Raw genomic sequence first — 19,346 nt, 5'->3', positions numbered from 1 at the left:
ACGGCGGCACCTCCAGGCTTCAATCAGGCGTGTTGTTTCAGCAGTTCTGGCACGGGAGGGAGGGTGGGGGGGGCCTCTCTCATCCGCCCGCGGCCCCCGCTGGTCAGTCCCGCTTTGCCGGTATGGGTATGCGGCGCCTCACCTCCGTAATGCAGGCTGTTGCAGGGTGGCGTTCTGGCCGCATACACGTTCACTGCCCCTCCAGACGCACCGCAGCCGTCGGATCCGGACACGGGCACAGGAGGGGAGATATGAAATGACGGCCAGAGCTCCTCCGACGCCGCTCTCGGGTCCTCGGCCACTTCCGGTCCACCTCCGCCGTCCAGGGCTCACTTCCGGTCGGCGCTTCCAAGCACTGGGCTCCCTGGTTACCGGCCTGTGCTCGGGCCTCGCGGACAGCCGGTCAGATCTTCGTCACCCGGTGTCCGATTTTCATCCGGATGCTCGCCGCTTATGCCGCCCGGTCCCGGGCCTTCGGTCCCTCCGACTGAGGTCTAAGATAGCCACGGATAATGGGTCGGATCAATGGAGAGGCCGCTTCGTCTGCCGGAGCTGGTCTTCTAGGCTGCCGCCATGCTTGGCTGCTAGCCACGCCCCTCGGGAAATGCGCTTTTGATGACCTGGTCCGACGCCTTTGTTTACTATTTTCACCCTATTCCACTGATCCCCAGACTTCTCAGGAAGCTCAAGGCGGAACCTTGCAAAATGATTTTGATAGCTCCTGTGTGACCCTTCCAATTTTGGTTCACAGAGCTGCATCTCCTCTTCCTGGAATGTCTGCTTCCTTTGCAGCCGATTCCTTTGCTGCTGACAATGTCCCAGGGCCAAGTCTGGCACCCGGATCCTCGATCCCTGCAGTTATCGGCATGGCTCCTGAGCACAGAGAATTTCTTGGTTTGACCCTTTTGGCAGAATGTAGAGACGTGCTTTCTCAGGCACGGGCCCCAAGTACGAACAAAACATACCGGCTAAAGTGGAAGCGTTTCTGCTTTTGGTGCCAGAGGGAAGGCATTCCTCTTCTTTCTTCTGCACTGCATGAAGTTCTTCTATACATCCTTTCGTTAGCGAAAGCAGGGATGGCTCACTCATCCATCAAAGTTCATCTGACTGCCATCTCTCGCTTCAGACGCACATCTTCTGGTCCTTCCCTCTGGTCAGCAAGGATAATTAAACAGTTTCTCAAGGGCCTTTTTAGAGTCTTCCCTCCAGTCAAGCCTCCACCGCCTCTTTGGCATCTTAATTTGGTTCTCACCCAGCTCATGAAGCGTCCCTTTGAGCCTATTCATCGGGCGGACTTGAAATTTCTCTCCTGGAAAGTGGCTCTTCTGCTAGCCTTGACTTCGGCAAGGAGAGTAGGTTAATTACAGGCACTCACCATTCAGGAACCTTTTCTACAAGTTAAAAAGGGGACAGTGATACTCCGTACCAACCCAAAGTTTATACCGAAAGTGCCTTCAGACTTTCATTTGAATGAGCTGGTCATACTCAAAACTTTTTTCCCTCAACCTACTACTCCGACAGACAAAGCACTTCACTCACTGGACATTCAGAGGTGCTTAAAATTCTATCTTCAACATACTAAAGACTTCAGGCAGTCACCTCAGCTCTTTGTCTTTCAGTGCCTATTGTAAGGGCTTTCCCCTTTCCAAGCAGGGGATTGCTTGTTGGATTACCAGTGCTATCCAGTATTGTCAACGAGCAGCGGGCAAGCCCCCTGAAGGTCGGGTCTGTGCTCATTCCACGAGGGCGATCTCTTCTTACCCTCTTTGCTGGAGTTCCTATCCGGGAGATCTGCAGAGCAGCACTCATACGTTTACAAGACATTACTCAACGCAGAGTGACACAGCAGTGGGCCAGGCAGTCCTGAGGAACCAATTTCATTAAGTGGTGAGCTTTCCTTTTCAACCCTCCTTCCGTCTTTCTGTTTATGCTCTTTGCACATTTTTTGAAGTTCATTTGCTGGTGTTTTCCTTTTTACCTTATGTTTATAAATATGTTTAGTGACCATTGCCTTTTGGTGCTAATTGTTAATAATGGATAAATATGGAATCAAGGTTCCAAAAAGGTGCTCATAACTGCTAGCTACTCTGATTCAAGCATGGGAATCTATGAAAGTTCCAATTTTGGAAACTTTCATAGATTCCCATGCGACCCACCCTCCTCCCCTGAAAAAGCTCAGCCTTCAGCATCTTCAGTTATATGATTACACAACAGCTACAACAGTCTGAGGTTCTCTCAGGAAGGTTATAGAGGGTGAGGCTAATCTGATTGGTGGTTCATTTTATTTGGTCTCTTTTAAAAAAAGATGTGGATATGTTACAAAACTGGAATGGGCCTAGACCTAGTTTCTTTTTTTGTAATGGTTTGATTGCTATTTTATGTATACCGGGGATTCCCTTCTGGACGACAGGGAATGATTCAAGCATGGAAATCTATGAAAGTTTCCAATACTGGAGAACCAAAGTTACAGGTAAGTAACTTGTTTTCTTTTTGTTTTCCAGCTCTTATCCACTTGGAACAGTAATCCAGAATGATTGCATAATGGTCACATTCATGCCTTGGCATATTTTCCTGCTTGGAGCTGACATGCTTTAACCTAAACCTTGTAGTAAACACAAGATGAAACACCAAAAACGTGTCCGTCCTAATTATAAATGATGCAAGTAAATTATATTTTATTTGCTGATGTAATAATGCTGATTGCACCTTACTTGTAGGGTATATAAAGCTGTTCTTCATGTTTTCTCCAACAGAGACTCTCAACGGCTAATGATGAGATTGTAGAGGTTTTGCTGTCAAAGCAACAAGTGTTGGCTGCTTTGAGGTTTATCCGTAGCATAGGAGGACATGATAATATTTCTGCACGCAAATTCCTGGATGCAGCAAAGCAAACTGCAGATAACATGCTGTTTTATACTGTTTTCCGATTTTTTGAACAAAGGAACCAGCGTTTACGTGGAAATCCTAATTTTACTCCAGGTAAGAATCTATTGGTAGGAATTCTGGAGCAAGTAATTACATTTAATGTTATTACAATAAATACAAGCAGTCTGTTGGTGATGTGGAAAATATCATAGGTTCCCACTGAAAGGTGAACGGTAGTGTCACACGAAGTAAGCTATTGTGTTTTTTTTGGTTATTAGATACAAAAAATCGTCTCTCCATCTCACCCCCAAACTTCCTTGACTTTAGTCTGAGGACATAAAGCCTAACAACAAACCTAAATGAATGGTTGGAAGGAAAGACCCACGTTTTGTAGTATATATTTCCAGTGACCAGGTCATCTTTAAAGGAATATGTAATTTTAGGTGGGCAGCCTTTCGCTTATTTGGGAGGCAATCTGGTGCTATCTCTATAGCAAACAGGTTCATTTTTCCAAGGGCCACATTTAAAATATTTATCTAATCTATGCTGACATGTATCTATAGAGAAACCTGCCTCTAGAGGCCAGCTAGAGTACATTGGAGCCGTCTAATGTGTTGTTACTTGCAACAATGAGCACAATGGGCTAATTGTTCTTCAGTTTAAAAATGAGAACCTCTTTTAGCTTTTAAAAACCATTATGAAACAATGATGCAATTTGTAATTCTCAAAACATAGCAACAAATGTTGCACCCTTGACATTAAGTGTACTGGCAGTAGTTTTTCAAAAGCTAAGTGAGGTTAAAACCTAGGAGCATAGCTCTTCCTTTTATGCATGAGTAAAGCGTACTCCATAGAGACAGACTTTTCAAAACCTCCATCATCGTTCAGTTCACTGTTGTCACCCTTTCTCCATTCTCTTATTTTTTAAACTCTCTGCATCCTTCAGTGAGATTGCAAAACTATGGCTAACCTGCACATCATTGGGAGAGCACTCCTCAACAGTTCCATTTCTCTAAGCTCAAGTTCCTCTTCCCACCTGCTTTTTGGAACCAGTCAAAGTTGTTTTGCCATAACTCTTCTATCCTGATGTAATCACACTTGGCAATATCTCACTCATTCCACAACACCAAAATGTTATTCTTTTTTCCTCCCTTTCCAGCTCACTTCAAGATTGCATAACCATTTCCATTTCTGCTATCTTGATGCTCATTGTTACCTGAAGCTTAACCTAGCAGAGGGTTACATTTTCTTTGCCAAATGTTGCTTGTAAAATTCTTGTTTCCTCAATCTCCCTTTCATTCTTATGCCATCCCATCCCTCCTGTCTGCTCATCTCAGTGTCCATTTGACAGTTGCATGTGATTCCCATGCTTTATCCTCTCTGCTACTTCTTCCTGCAGCATATGCAAAGTCTATTCCCTTCTCACCTTGAAACACACCAGGACATAATTGCTTTAATCGTTAATTCACTTTTACATTGGTGTTTCCCTCATCGCCTTCCGCCCCTTGAAGAGAGCCCCTAGCTGCATCCATATACTATGCTCACCCTCCCTTCAGATACCAGGTAGGATAGCTCTCTAATATAGATCCATAATCTCTCACTCCTGATCTTTGGATCTTTTAACATCTTCCCCAACCGCTCTTTTAAGAGGCTATCCACTACGGTACACCTGAATACTCTAAAATAACACTTCTAACGCTTAAGTGTATTAAACCCAATGTGATAATTACAGATTTGTATCATTTAGTCTCATTGAACCATTACATAGCTGTTGCAGTGTTTTAGGAAAGCTTTTTTTGAATGTGGGCTATTCAGCCAGATTATCTAAACTAACTTGGCAAGAATATGTAATAAAGTGATATATGTATAAGTGTAAGTGTATATTCCCGGGGCGTGGCCACGGCGGCGAACAAAATGGCCGCTCTGCCGTGAGCTCCTCCATGCGGGCACCCAGCGGCAGCGAGCGGGATGTGATCCGCTACCCCTGCCTCCCCCAGATGCACTAAGCCGACTACTGATGACACCCTGGGCAGCTGAGCGAAGTTTCCGCGCTGCGGGAGCAACCTAGGCTGCGTAAACGGCGGAGGGGAATCGAGGCCTCCGGACCTTGGCGCCATCTTCCCTTCTGCGCTGGTGCGCTGGGTGAGTGCGACTCGGCCGCTGTGCTTCCTTCCCCCGCTTCTCCCCCCGCTGGGCTCACGCGCGCATCTCCCTTCCTCCGCGGCTCCCGTTTCTGGGGCGTCTGGCTCCCGGTGCGAAGCGACGGCCTAGTGCAGCGCCGGAGCTGGGGCCTCGATTTTGGACCCGCGCTGGTGTTTGGGCGGTCGCGGTGGGGCTTGGCCGGTGGCGTGGGGGTTGGGAACGAGGCGGCTGGGGCAACTGGCGGTGCTCTCCGGCTACACACAGCGGCCCCTCCTTTCGCATGCCGGTTGGGAGACCATGTATCTCCCCTTTCCTCTGGTGGAGCTCACCGAGAGAGAGTTTGTCCCTGCCTCGCTGCGCGCAGTGTGGCGACGCGCCCGTTCAGGAGGGGGTCCCGCTTTGAGGTTGCGGAGTTGGCTATTCCCGACCGCTGGTTTCTGGAACCACACGCCCAGGGACTGGGTCCTGCCTTCTTGCCTTTACCATCGCCTGGCCTGTCCACACCCTGGTGGCACCGTGGTAGGGCCGCCGAGTTGAGCATCGGTCCCTGCTTTCTGACTGACTGTCCGCCTCCTTAGCCGTATTGCGGCTGCAGCGCTTTTCCACACAGCCTGGGAGATGGGGAAAAGAGATCCTAACCAAAGGAAACTTAGCTTTGATAAGACTCCCCTCCTCACCTCGCCTGGTGCGGCCTCTGGTGCTGCCGACTCAACGGGTGGTGGCGACGCAGCGTCCATGGTAGCCGCCATGATGGGAGAAATGCGCGCGGGCTTCAAGGCCCTGGACACTCGCTTCGATACCCTAGAGAAGAAACTGTCAGACATTGGCACCACGGTGCAAGCACATGACCGCCGCCTCGACTTGGCGGAGTCCAGAATCTCCGATGTTGAAGACGGGGCCGCCAAAACACTGAAACGGCTGGAACGTGTCGAAAAAATTCTTAAGGAGGTGGCCATTAAGAATGAGGACTTCGAAGCGCGTAGTCGCAGGAACAATATTCGCATCCTTGGAGTGGCGGAGACAACTGCCACGGGCCGGTTTGATACCTTTTTGGAACACATCCTCATCGAACTGTTCGGAAAAGACACCTTCACGGCTGGCTTTGTCGTCGAACGGGTAACATAGGTTTCTAGGACCCAGGCCACGCACTGGGCAAGCACCTCGTCCCATCATTGCCAGGATTATGAACTTTCGGGACCGTGACGCTGCACTCAGCGCCGCACGCGAGATGGGAGAGGTACAGTGACAGGGAAGCAAGTTGTCCTTCTTTCCGGACTACACACTAATGGTGCAGGAGGCACGTAGGAAGTACACTAGTGTAAAGGCCGCCCTCCGCAATCTCGGCTTGAAGTACGGCATGCTCTATCCGGCACGGCTGAAAGTGGAAGTGGGCGGTCGATTTCGCATCTTCGAATCTCCGGCGGAGGCCCAAGATTTCTGCCATGGCTTCAAGAAACAACAGGGCTCGGCTCCCAGTTCCAGGCCTCATTCTCCGCCTCAGTCTGACACGCAGGCCAGTGCTGACTTGTTCGCTGAAACTGGCCTAGGCTGATCACCCAGTTGCTCTCTATTTTGGGTTCCTTCTGTATGGCAATTGAGAGTTCCGCTCTTGTGGGTTCAATTACGTGTTAATACCTCGTTGGACGCTCTGCTGGGCTGCCCACATGGGGTAGCGTTGCTTCCCCCATGGCGAATGCCTGTTTGTTCAGATCCTATTGGGGTTTATTAATTTTTAGTTGGCAGATATGTTCTATTACAATGTATACCTTGCTATTTGTGTTCTGCACAACTGTTCAGAGCTTGTTTGGGTTCTGCCTCTCTTGGGGGGGTTGGGAGGCTGGGTGGTGGGTGGGAGATGGGGTGTATGTTTTCTTTGAGAAATTTTATATTTGTGTTTGATTGCGAGATTCATGGTATCGGTCTGTTAGCTGTATGCCCACCATTTACAGTCCTTGGTTTAGCGCTATGGCCAGGCTAGGTCTGCAGTCCGGTCCCTCCAGGCTTAAGTTGATGTCCTGGAATGTTCGTGGCTTTAACACCACTCGAAAACGAAAACAGGTTCTGCAATATGCTGACCGTCATGGGGTGGACATTCTCTTCCTACAAGAAACCCACTTGGTGCAGGCAGACACTGCCTCATTGGCTAGGGGTTGGGGGACTCATAGAGTATTTTCCACTTACAGTAGGTATGCACGGGGGGTTGTGATCCTTGTCCACAAACGAATTCCCTTTGTAGTTACGGACAGTAAGGTGGATAGAGAAGGCAGATATGCGCTACTTTCTGGTGTGTTGTATGGACATAAAGTTGCTTTGGTTGGGGTCTATGGCCCTAATACTGACTCCCCGGAATGTTTCCATGACCTGCATCTTACACTACTCCACTCGGACATTGAGCTGCTGGCGTTGGGAGGCGATTTCAACCTATTAATGGACCCTGGCAGGGATGGTACGTCGTCCTCCCCAGATCGCAAGCCACTTGCTCGCGCTGCGGTAGCTGCTATTTGCTCACACTTCTCCCTGCTAGACGTGGAGGCCAGACTGCTTGCTCACGCCCCCGCTTTTACTCACCACTCCAGCTTCCATAACACCAGCACACGACTTGAGTATTGGTTACTATCTCCGGGCCTGGCGGGATGGGTGGTTGATCTCAGCACACTTCCGCGAACCCTTTCTGACCACTCTCCAGTGATGTTGACCCTGGCGGTGCCGAGGGTGGGTGGGTACGAACGACAGTGGCGTTTCCCGGGTAGAGCACTTGCGGACCCTGTCTTTACTGAGGAGATTCGTACTGCCATCGAGGTCTATTTCGACATCAATACTGGCTCTGTGGCCACTTGGGCCACGTTATGGGAGGGGTTCAAGGCCACCATCAGGGGAGTCTGTATCACCAAGCATGTTGGGGCTCTGCGTGAGGTCCGTGCTACTCTGGACCGAGTGGAGGCCGAGCTATTGGCGGTGGAGGGCGAGAATCTCGCTAATCCCTCGCCGACCCGCGAGGCTAAGCGACTTGAGCTGCTCCTTGAGTTCAGGGAAACCGCCGACAGGGAGCTGCGGTTTCTGGGCAAGTACCACTCGGCACGCCAGTATGGTGAAGGGGATAGGCCGGGCAGATTACTGGCTCAGCTGCTCCGCCCACCACGACAAGCTGCATACATCACGGACATAATTGGCTCACAGGACACACACTTTTTTTCCACCCCCGATATATGTGATACCTTTTTGGCTTACTACCGCCGCCTTTACACTTCCGCCCTACCAGGGAACCGCCAAGACCCAGGGCCGTACATTAATGAAATTGCCATGGTGTACTTAGAGAAATACATGCAAGACTTCCTGGCCGATCCCATCACACTGGACTCTATAATTGAAGCCATTGACTCCTTGCGGGGTTCTTCGGCGCCTGGTCTTGATGGCTTTACGGCCGACTTTTACAAAGTATATAAGGAAGAACTGGTACCAAGACTTGTCGAAGTTTATGCGGAGGCTTTGGAGACCGGCATTCTCCCTCCAACACTCCGTGAGGCAATCATTGTTTTGCTGCCCAAGCCGGGACGCGATCCCACGGTCTGTGGCTCCTATCGACTGCTTTCGCTCCTCAACTTCGACTATAAAATTTTGGCCAAAGTGCTGGCGATACGACTGGCGCTGCTGTTAGATACTATTGTGTCACCGGCCCAGTCCGGCTTTGTCCCCCATAGGTCTACCTCCCTGAATCTCCGTACGCTTTTCTCCATCTTACATAGGATAGACCCCTCCACTCCGGCGTCGGCTGTATTTCTAGACGCCGAAAAGGCGTTCGACACTCTGGAATGGCCTTTTTTCCTGTCAGTGATGCGGCGGATGGGCATGCCCGCGATGTTTGTTGCCACGGTTGAGCTGCTGTACACTGCCCCCACGGCTCGCATTCGCTTGAATGGCACCATCACTGAAGGGTTTAACCTCTCTAGAGGCACCCAGCAGGGATGCCCCTTATCCCCACTCCTCTTCATCCTTGCTATGGACCCCCTTGTGCAACACTTTTAGGAGAGACATCTCCACAGGGGGCTCCAATTCCGCACCGGCCCACTTTTAGTCTCGCTATATGCAGACGACATGGTCCTGTATGTCCGTACCCCAGAAGTCAACCTGCAACCCCTGCTGTCAGAGATCGCTCGCTTTGGCGAATACTCCAGCCTCAAAGTCAACTGGCACAAATCGCAGCGGTTTCCGCTCACCCCCGCCACCACACGGTGGCCTTGCTCCTTCCCACTGGAATGGTGCGAGGACTCTGTTAAATACCTGGGGATCCACGTGCACCTTGACACGGTGTCCATTATTCGTCTGAATTATGGACAAGCCCTAGATTTTTTGGAAGATAATACGGACCGGTGGCTCCGTCTCCCTTTGTCCATGGCTGGCCGGATTGCTATCGTCAAGATGGTAGTCCTCCCCCGGTTTTTGTACCTTTTCAATAACATCCCGATCCCTCTCACCAAGATTTTTTTCACCCAACTACGCACTGCCCTGTTACGGTTAGTATGGGGCGGTAAACACCCCCGTGTGGCCTGGCGCACATTAACTCTTCCATATGAGAGAGGAGGATTTGGGGTACCAGATTTTTATCTTTATTACTTGGTCGCGCAATGTTCGTATGCACACCCTTGGTTTCACCCGGATGCTAGGATCCCACATCTGAGACCGGAAGCTGATGCACTGCCACTTAACACAATCCTCCCCAAAGGCCTCTCTCGTGACCCACATGACATACACCCGCTGTCCACCACTGCCTGGGCCTGGGACAAGCTGAAGCGATTTCTACACATAGACATATTGTATTCCTCTGCTCTTCCTTTACCCAACCCTCACTGGCTCCCCATTACAGGCGAGTAGGTAATTCGTCGTACGCTGTCCAAGTTCCAACTACTCACGATCGGCGACTTGTTCCCTGATGGTCATGCTTTCTCTCTGACAGAGGACTCCCTCCTTCACCGACCGAACATTCATGGATTCCTTCACTTTAACGAGACTCCGCTCGATGTTACGAGCTGAATTTCCCACATTCCCCCTGAAGACAACCCCGCACTTAAATTTATAATACAAAACACGTCAGGGGCGCATGTGGTGTCCAAAATCTACAAACTGTGCTTGGCCTCTCTTCCTGCTTCAGACGGGGCGGTGCGCGCTGCATGGGAGCGGGATCTGGGCACGCCGATTTCGGACGACCAATGGGAGGCATGTTGTACGGTGACCGAGATGTATCCATGAACAGTAGACACAAGCTCATACACGTTAAATTCTTGCGAAGGATGTATCACACCCCGGCGCTTGCTCACAGGATTTACACCAGTAGGCCCCACTGCTGCCCCAAGTGTGGCGCCCCGCAGGCGGACTTCTCGCACCTGTCCTGGACCTGCCCTAGGTTACACACTTACTGGCTGGAGGTGCACCGGGTGTTGGGCGACATGTTGGGACTGACGTTGATTGCTACTCCCGAAATTGCGTTGCTGGGCTACGTTACAAATTTCCCCCGCCATCTTCGCAGATTGGTGTCCATTTGCTTCCTCTTGGCCAAAAGGGAGGTGGCACTGCTCTGGTGCGCACGACACGCTCCGACACTAGCTTCATGGCTCAGGAGTGTGGCCTACTGCAACGTGAATAGTGTTGAATATTCGGAACAACTTCCTGCTTCTTCCCGCCCAACTGACATTTGGGGTCCATACCGACAGTACATTGCGAAAATCGCTCAGGAAACGCCTTCCCAGTCGCTTCATCCTGTCACGCCGACTGGGCTGGGCTAGAGCAAGAGCTACTTAGTGGCCACACTCTACACCACCTTGATGTGGGGGCTGCTTGCGCTTGCCCCATGCCATGCTCCAAACGACTGAGTGTGTGTCATCTGGTGGTACTGTGTCCATTACAACGATTGTAGCGTCCCGACAACCATTCACTGCTCATGCGTCTCCTTTGCAGTTTGGACGCGCCCCCGACGCTGGCTCACTCGGGCCGGCGTTCCGGGCTGTCTACCAGGTTACGACTGCCTGTACTGTTCACTGCCTCTTCATACTAATGCTCACCTATTTTTGTGTTTCCTTGATGCCCATTTCGAGAGATGCCGGGGGGACGGATGACATTTGTTGGGTCTGTGTTACTACTGTTGCCCATGATGCTATTTGGCACGTTGCGGACTGGCTGACTGTATTGGTCTTGCAATCTCGTAGATATGATTTTTTTGTCTTTAATTTCTATTTTTTGGTTTACATTTCTGTGTTTTGTACTTCTGTTTTATGCTTTTTTGTTGCTATTATTCAAAATGTTACCCTTGTGTCATTTCAATGATAACTACACAATCCTGATGTATACACCAGTTTTTCAACGCGCTATGTTTTCTATGGCATATGATGATTCCGGTACTGGCTATGTTATTGACTTTCTCCATCTGTGGATTGCCTGTCACGCTTTAATAAAATATTTTTTTTAAAAAGTGTATATTCCCAGGTCTGCTCCATAAGGGTTTCTGTAACTCTATGACAGACCTGCAAAATAGACATTTGTTTTATCAGTTAGTCAGTGCTTCTGAGCATCTGTTAATTCACCAACTCTGGAGTGTTTCCGATTTACACAAAACTGATGTCCTGAAGGTGGCCTTTAATGCAGTTTCTCCGACGGGGTGATATAAAAGTGTCTTTTACTTTCAATTGTAGGGGGTTTAATTTCAGTATCTCTTGCACTGCTTGGTACACAAATTGGGCTGTGGTGACCATTTAATAGATACCACAACAAACAATACACTGTTTTCTTAATTTTTCATTTAATTTTTGCAGAGATGCTTCATCAATATATGTGATTAGTCCGTGACATGTTACCAAACTGGAATAATTCACTGTTTTTAATACACTGTTGTCGTAGTAAAGTTAGTATAGGTGCATGTAGTTGAATTTGGTAAATCTGCCTTATTGGTTAGATTCTGCTGACTAAAGTTCATCTTATTGTTTTTCGAATTGCAATTTAATATATTATATATGACTGTGTAGTGGATTAACTCGATCGTCAGTTGCACTGATTATACATTTTAAAGAATCCCCTGTTACTACTTTGCCTAAAGTTCCTGAAGACAGTCTGGTTCCCTTACTTTTATGTAGGAGATATTTGCATGTCCACCAGAGAGTTTCTTTGTGATACAAGCCCGAGCGGCATTCAGGAAAAGGGCCATAATAGTAGTGACTGAACCTTACAGTATCCTTTGTTAAGACGCCTTTCACTCTCGTTGCCATGGATTATGAGTTCCAATCTTTCGGCCTCCGGCTTTGGTGTCCCGCTGTTTCTAATCCATCCACATTATGTTTTATTGCGAAGGAAGTTAGTGATTTACAACCCTATGCAGCCTTCACTGTGAGGGTCTAAATCAACATCAAGATTCTCCCTAATTCTAGCTTTAACAGGAGTAACTTACACTTATTGTCCTTAGCACTAAAGGCAGAGGCGTAGCATGGATTGAAGTCTTTCAAAGGATGGACATTTTTGAATGTGCTAAAGCCAAAGAGCACAATGAATCCAGAATTAATTACACATTTGCTTTATGGTTCTAAATGGCTGCAGCATAGAAATAATTTGGAACAGGTCAGTAAAACTGCTGATAACCATCCCACCTGTGTATACATATACATCATAGTGAAACCTCTCTGTCCGCGTCAATAACGCCGTTAGTTTCGATTTGCAAAGTTAGTCACTGGAGCCCAAAACATGTACATTGTGTTAATATATTGACAGTATATTTTGGCATACTGCAATGTATTCATTATAAACACAGGTGTAGGACAAACCGGGATAAGGCGCTGACATTTGAAGAAAAAAAACCTGTTAGGTGTACAGGTCTGAGATTAGACTGCAGTAGTAATAAAGAGAAAAGTTGTGCAAATAGGCTGACAGAAAGGGGAATCCCATATACATTTATGGCATTAGTCCCCATAGTCCCACAGTGAGTGATTTGGGAATGAGCTGCAAGGAGTAGTAGACCTGGCACAGTATGGAGAAAAAGAAATATCCTTTATAGGTACATTTTACTTCTGCTGTAGTAAGGTTAGTCCCATGGTCATCCACATTATTGCACTCAAGTTGGATACTTAGTTAATTCTTTTGGGCACTTGACTTCAGGGGTAACAAAATCAAGGTGTGCTCTGGGACGTTGTAGTGTTCAGAAGAACAGAATCACCGTCTACTTTACTCTTTCTTGTGTATACTCTATTTAACCACAGATTCTTCACTTTAAGAATATTATTCCCCAGGCACCAGACGAGATCTGTAAATTTTCATAGCATTGCTCTTGGTGGTGCCATGTGGCTCCATGTTGACTTTCTTCTTCTCAGGAAGTGACTGAGCAGAGCCGCACATTAGTGCCACCCCAGCACGTTGACGTTGTTTTCATTTTAACTCTATTCGTATTCTCGAACATGGAGCTGAACAATAATTAGAGGTAACAGCGTGCAGATCTCTAATTTTCGTTCTAGATCTCAAGGCTTCTATCCTTCTTTGGCACAATGAAATAATGGCATGCTCTTGAAGGCACCTTTTAGACAGTAGTGGTCGCACCTCTTGAACAATGGATAGGTGATCCTTTCAGAGCTGCTCTGCTGAGGCCGCAGATATGTTGGCTTGTAAAGAAACGGAAGGGCATTGGCCTGCTGCATAATGTGGAGTACCCATCTGTCAAATGTGATGGACTGCTACCCTATGAGAAAATGTTGAATCGTGTCTCCTACTGGGTGCACCTGGTCTGCCTGAACCCTGGACATGAAAGTCCTGAGTTGACTGTAACAAGGGTGGGAGGGCCTGGTGTTGTCAGTAAGCCCTGGAGCGTGCTATGGCCTGGCATTCATTGAAGTGTTCCAGGGTAGAATCCGCTTTTTCTTCAAAAAAGTGTGATTCATCAAAAGGGATATCCATGAGGGATGCCTGTACAGCTACAGAAAAGCTTGTGGATGTTATCCATGCATGGCAACTGAGCATCACACTAGTGCCCACAGATCTTTGTTCGATTGTTTTCTGTCTGCAGTCCGATTCAGGCATGTGTTCCTCGCCTCTGTGTTCAACTCTGTTTGGTACAAGTCTTCGGTCCTATCCTGTCTTTGACGGTATAGTGCATGTCAATTGTGCTTTTCCACTCCGGCGTTGCTCGATAACTTTCATCAGTTCGGACATCGACTGATCAACCTACGGGGCAGCACCCATCTCAGGCCTACCCTTCTGCGTGCACCGTCGATACCGAAGATGTGTTCTTGATGGAATGGACACCTTTTCGATTTTGCCCAGAGTGTCATGCCAAATATCCGCACACTGATCAACACCAGGTGTATAACCTCTGCATATCGCCAGACCACCACAAGGCTGACTGCGATGCCTGCATATCTTTCCGATCGAAGAAGACACTTTGTGATCGAAGAGCGCTTCAACTGGAAATGTCTTGCCGCAGCGAGGTCGATACTTCTAACATCCTCGATGAGGTGCACACCCAAGAAGAGCCTGTGAGTGAAGAGGAAAAAGGGCGTTCTCTATCGAAGAGATCTCCGTCTCTGATGTGGAAGAGAAACTCTAATACACCCTGCCACTCGGGCAGCACACGAGGACTGTTGCCCCAGATCCTGCTCCAACTAAAAAATGTTCCAAACACTCTTCCCTTCCAGAGGTTGCGGACCGCCACGGCCACCTGGCCATAGTGGGATCCGAAAGGACACTTCGGATCACAACATTTTGTTGAAGGGCAGCCCTTTGTGGACCCTGCTTCTCAAATTACTTTGACAGACGCTTCAGAGACTGATTGGTGTGCACATCTACGAATCCACACAGTACAAGGTCTGTGGGATGCCAAACCTCAATCTCTACACATTAACTACTTGGAACTTCAGGCAGTATTCCTTGCACTGAAAGCGTTCCTTCCCCATCTATCACACAAGGTTGTCCTAGTCAGGACGAACAATATGACAGCCATGTACTATCAACAAAAATAGGGGGGGGGCATGGTCTTCTTAGTTGTCACACCTCTCTCAGACCATATGGAACTGGGCTCTTCACCATCAAATTCAATTGTTGGCGTAATATCTTCCAGGGACAGACAACCATCTTGCGGACCTGTTCAGCAGGACGCACCAACAGACTCACTAATGGGAATCAACCCGCCAGTCCTCCGTCCCTACTTTCAAAAGTGGGGGGCTCCTCACATAGACCTGTTTGCCAGGAACGAAAATGCGAAATGCCCGCACTTCGCATTCAGATTCCCACATCTGTTATTCAAGGGCAATTCACTATGGATGAGTTGGTCAGGGATGTTTGCCTACGCTTTTCCGCATCTCCCTCACATTCCCTTTCTGGTTCAGAAACGCAGACAAACATCTCTCACCATGATTCTTGCTGCTTCCACCTGGGCACGTCAGCCCTGGTTCGCAACGCTACAGGATCTCTCAGTAGTCCCACACGAGATGCTCCCCTACAGGCCGGACCTTTTTTACTCAGGATTAGGGACAAATCAGACCCCAAGATGCTGGACTTGAGTTTCTGGCTCCTGCGGTCATAGAGTTTGGTTATTTAAACTTACCAGCAGAATGTATATATATTCTTAAACCAGCACAGAACTAGAGCCTGTTATGCTGCATAATGGAAGCATTTAGTTTACTATTGCCAATCTAACCACATTAACCCTATCAAATCAACTGTACAGGACTGTATTTGCTACTTATTTCATTTGCATAAGTCCAATTTGGCATAAACTTCCATTCGATTGCATCTTGCAATAGCCGCCTATCTCCAAAATAGACAGCATCTATCACTCTTCAAAGTTCTTGTCATTAAAGTGTTCATGGAAAGACTCTGAGTCATTCCACCTCATGTACCTCCAGCACCCTCCTAGAACCTAAACATTGTGCTTACTAGACTTATGTGTCATCCCTTTGAGCCTTTACACTCTTCATTTTCTTTCAAGAAAGTGGCATTTCTAGATGCATTACTTCACTCAGGCGGGTTGACGCACTCCAGGTAATAACCTTGAAAGAGCCATGCTTTCAAATACATAAAGAAAATGTGGTTCTTTGGACTAATCCCAAATTCATTCCTAAGGTAGCTTCTCAATTTCATCTCAATAAATCAATTGAGCTACCTGTCTTTTTCCCTACCCTGATTCTATGACAGAAAGAGCTCTTTGTTCCCTAGATGTAAAAAGAGCACATGTGTTCTATATAGATAGAACTAAAACTTTCAGTAAAACAAAGCAACTCTGTGTAGCATTTTCCTCACCTCATAAAGGTTACCCTATACACAAATCAAGCATAGCCAGATGGATAGTAAAATGCATTTAAATTTGCTATATTAAAGCCAAAAGACCTTTACCTGTAACTCCCAGAGCGCACACTACTTTTAAAAAGGGAGCATCTGTGGCTTTTTTTAGGAAATATCCCCATAGCTGAAATTTGTAAAGCAGCTACATGGCCTACACAACATACATTCACTAAACACTACTGTGTAGATGCTTTAGCACGCCAACAAGCCAATGTAGGTCAGGCAGTGCTACATACCCTTTTTCAAACTACTGCAACTGCCATACGCTAGCCACAACTTCTAAGGAGGGATTGCTATACAGTTTATGCAGAGCATGTGTATCTGCAGCCACACATGCCATCAAATTGATTGATTAGGTTACTTTCCCCATAAGCATCTGTTCGTGGTATGTTATGCTGTAGATTCACATGCGCCCTCCAGAGACGCTTGTGGCCGCAGTTACATTTATATACTTCTCTTGGTATGGACATCTTTATTCAGACACTTTCCTTATACTCCTTTCTCATCCGCCTGCGGGAAAACAATCTAACAAACGATTCGATGCTCTTGTGCATTATCACTGAGAGGAGGAGTCACTCTACCTCATGACTCTAAAGCCTTCTTCGAAGAAAAACAGGTTGCTCAACTCTGAACCCAACACTAGATGGCAGGAGTATGCAGAGCATGTGAATTTATAGCACTACATGCCACGCACAGATGCTTACAGTGTAAGTAACCTAAATCTTCAGCATTATAATGTTGGGGTAAATCATCCTCAACATCTTAATTGTCTTCAACAAGTGGCAACAAATTCTGGTCAGGGTTGGAACCGAAAAGCTGGTGGAGCAATTAAGAACTGTTCCATGGTAGATGGAGTGTTTCGTCTGAATCAGATGGTATAGGAATAATAATTCACATTTGTAAAGCGCGAACAATCACCCGTAAGGGTCTCCAGGCGCTGGGGGCCGTCAGGAAGATTAAGCAAGCTATTGCCCAGAGTCACATTGTGCTGGGCTAATCTGCTGCCGGTGCCGGGGATCGAACCGTGATCCCCAGATTCCAGCATCAGTCACCCTGGCCGCTGGGCCACACCTCTCCCACGGGAGCACTGAAGTGGAGTCAGAGCATAGTCTGTCTGGATCAAGACTGATTTTGCCTGGGGTCAGACAACTCATTTAGCTCGGGCGACGACAAAAAGGGACCGAAGCAGGTCGCACAGCCATAATAGATAGAAGTCAGGCCTAGGCTTAAAGGGCACAGAGGATGTATTCGCTGCTAGTAAATTGACTGGAGGCCCCTTTGGGCCTGAAGGCACACAAGAGGGAGCAGAAAGCATGCCATAAATACACAGCATGGCTTACTTCCTCGACTTGGTCTTCGACTTACTGGATGGCCTCGAGATTTAGAACATGTCCCCACCCCCGACTTGGAGAGGGATTTGCATGGCTTCTCTCAATGTTTACCGACTTACAGCTAGCTTCACTCCACTGTCTAGAATTGCCTTTGGATGCATGATACCCTCACACCCTCCACACATGACTTGATGTTGTGCCCCAAGCCCAAACACTTCTTTGCAGGTCCATCACCCACAGCTGTTTAGACCAATCAAGGAATGGTTTAAACCCTGTGGTTTTAAGTGGGGACATTGTTCCCTTATTCATTGGAATTAAGGTTGGAAAACTTTTCAAACAAAAAAGAGAGCAGCGGCGTTCGAAGGCATGGAAACAAAGGAACAGAAGCTAGACTGAAAGGATGGTGTTGATATACATTGGGGGAACAAAGACAACGTGGAGCCTCACGGCGCCTCCTGGTGGTGCATGAGAACACTGCTATGAACATTTCCAGATCAATTCTGGTGAGTATTCTAGAGGTGAGAAATCTGTGGTTAGAAGTATTCATCAGAAACTTGGATAGAGAGTTGGCACTCACTTCGGTCTGTGCTATAGCTTATTAGCAAATAGTATATTTATTAACAGCCTAAGAAAATTCCTATTTACTCAGAAACCTAGAAGGTAGCACCTTACAGAGTGGTTGTATAGTATTTACACACTAGCCTTTTAAATGTCTTTAATGTCTAAGGCCAGTGATATTCTAGGTGGACAGTGTTTGCTGGCTCCATTTTCTTTAAGTTTTCTTGTCGTTTTCAGTGGGCCTAAAGTAACAAATGCAAAAGATTCAAAGTTGCATGGTTTTAGGGTCTGTGGCTATGGGTGTCATTTTCAGTTTCTAGTTGGCTTTGACTAGAGTCAGAGACAAAAAGCTAGTGCAGCACCGTGGCAAAAGCAGTGGTCCTGTCTGAACCTGACTGGGTGCTTAGAGGTGTCTACAACACACCTTCACTAAACACTATTGTGTTCATCTGGCTGAGGTTCGAATGTCTGAGCTGATCCTGATGATTGATGAGGAAGTCTGGACTCAATGGGAACTTCTTGTGAGAATGTGTCCAACACTTCTAGGAGCATGGAATACCAGCACTTGTTCAAGTTGGTGGTACAAGGATGAGGGTCATTGGTTCTTCACACAGTCTCTCACAATGTATGGGGTCAGATGAAGTGGAGGTAAATATCCTTGGCCATAAATCCACAGTGTGAATTGAAAGGGTGTTTTTAGGGTTTGTGGCGGTAAGGGTATTTCTAGAGTTTAGGTGTGGATAAGGGTATTTGGTGGTAAAGGTATGTTTGTGGGTGGGTAAGGTTATTAAGTGTTAAAGGTATATTTAAGGTTATGGGTGGTTGAGTTTAGGGGTCAATTAGTGTGAAAATATACAGATTTTGTTTTTAAAGTGGCTATATATATAGATTGGCACTTAAAAAAGCAAAGGTTACAGGGACATTATAGTTCGGGAATAGAATAAGAAAAACCTTCAAAATTCACTGACAAAAACAAATGTTTACAGGGAAATTATAGTTAGACCAATACAAAACCAGTGAAATTCAACAGTTCTAGTTCCCTGAGCTAACTATAACTTACGCCCCCGCAATGCAATGCTTATGACCTCACATGTTAGATCACTTATGACATCGCAAATGATGTCAGTGATTGTGAATGTTTTCTAAAAG

General features: G+C 47.3%; 1 protein-coding gene across 1 annotated transcript in view; it reads left to right on the top strand.

Moving 5' to 3' along the window:
- RMC1 (regulator of MON1-CCZ1) overlaps positions 1–19,346 on the top strand; it is a 266,564-nt gene that overhangs the window by 241,094 nt on the left and 6,124 nt on the right. Inside the window, exon 19 of the mRNA XM_078687420.1 lies at positions 2,754–2,979. Coding sequence (XP_078543546.1) covers positions 2,754–2,979 — 226 coding nt within the window. The remainder of the gene's footprint in view (positions 1–2,753; positions 2,980–19,346) is intronic.

This window comes from Lissotriton helveticus, chromosome 4_1, assembly GCF_964261635.1.
Source record: "Lissotriton helveticus chromosome 4_1, aLisHel1.1, whole genome shotgun sequence".
Lineage (NCBI taxonomy): Eukaryota > Metazoa > Chordata > Amphibia > Caudata > Salamandridae > Lissotriton > Lissotriton helveticus.
The sequence above is the reverse complement of the archived record's forward strand: the minus strand, read 5'-3'. Positions and strand labels throughout refer to the sequence as shown.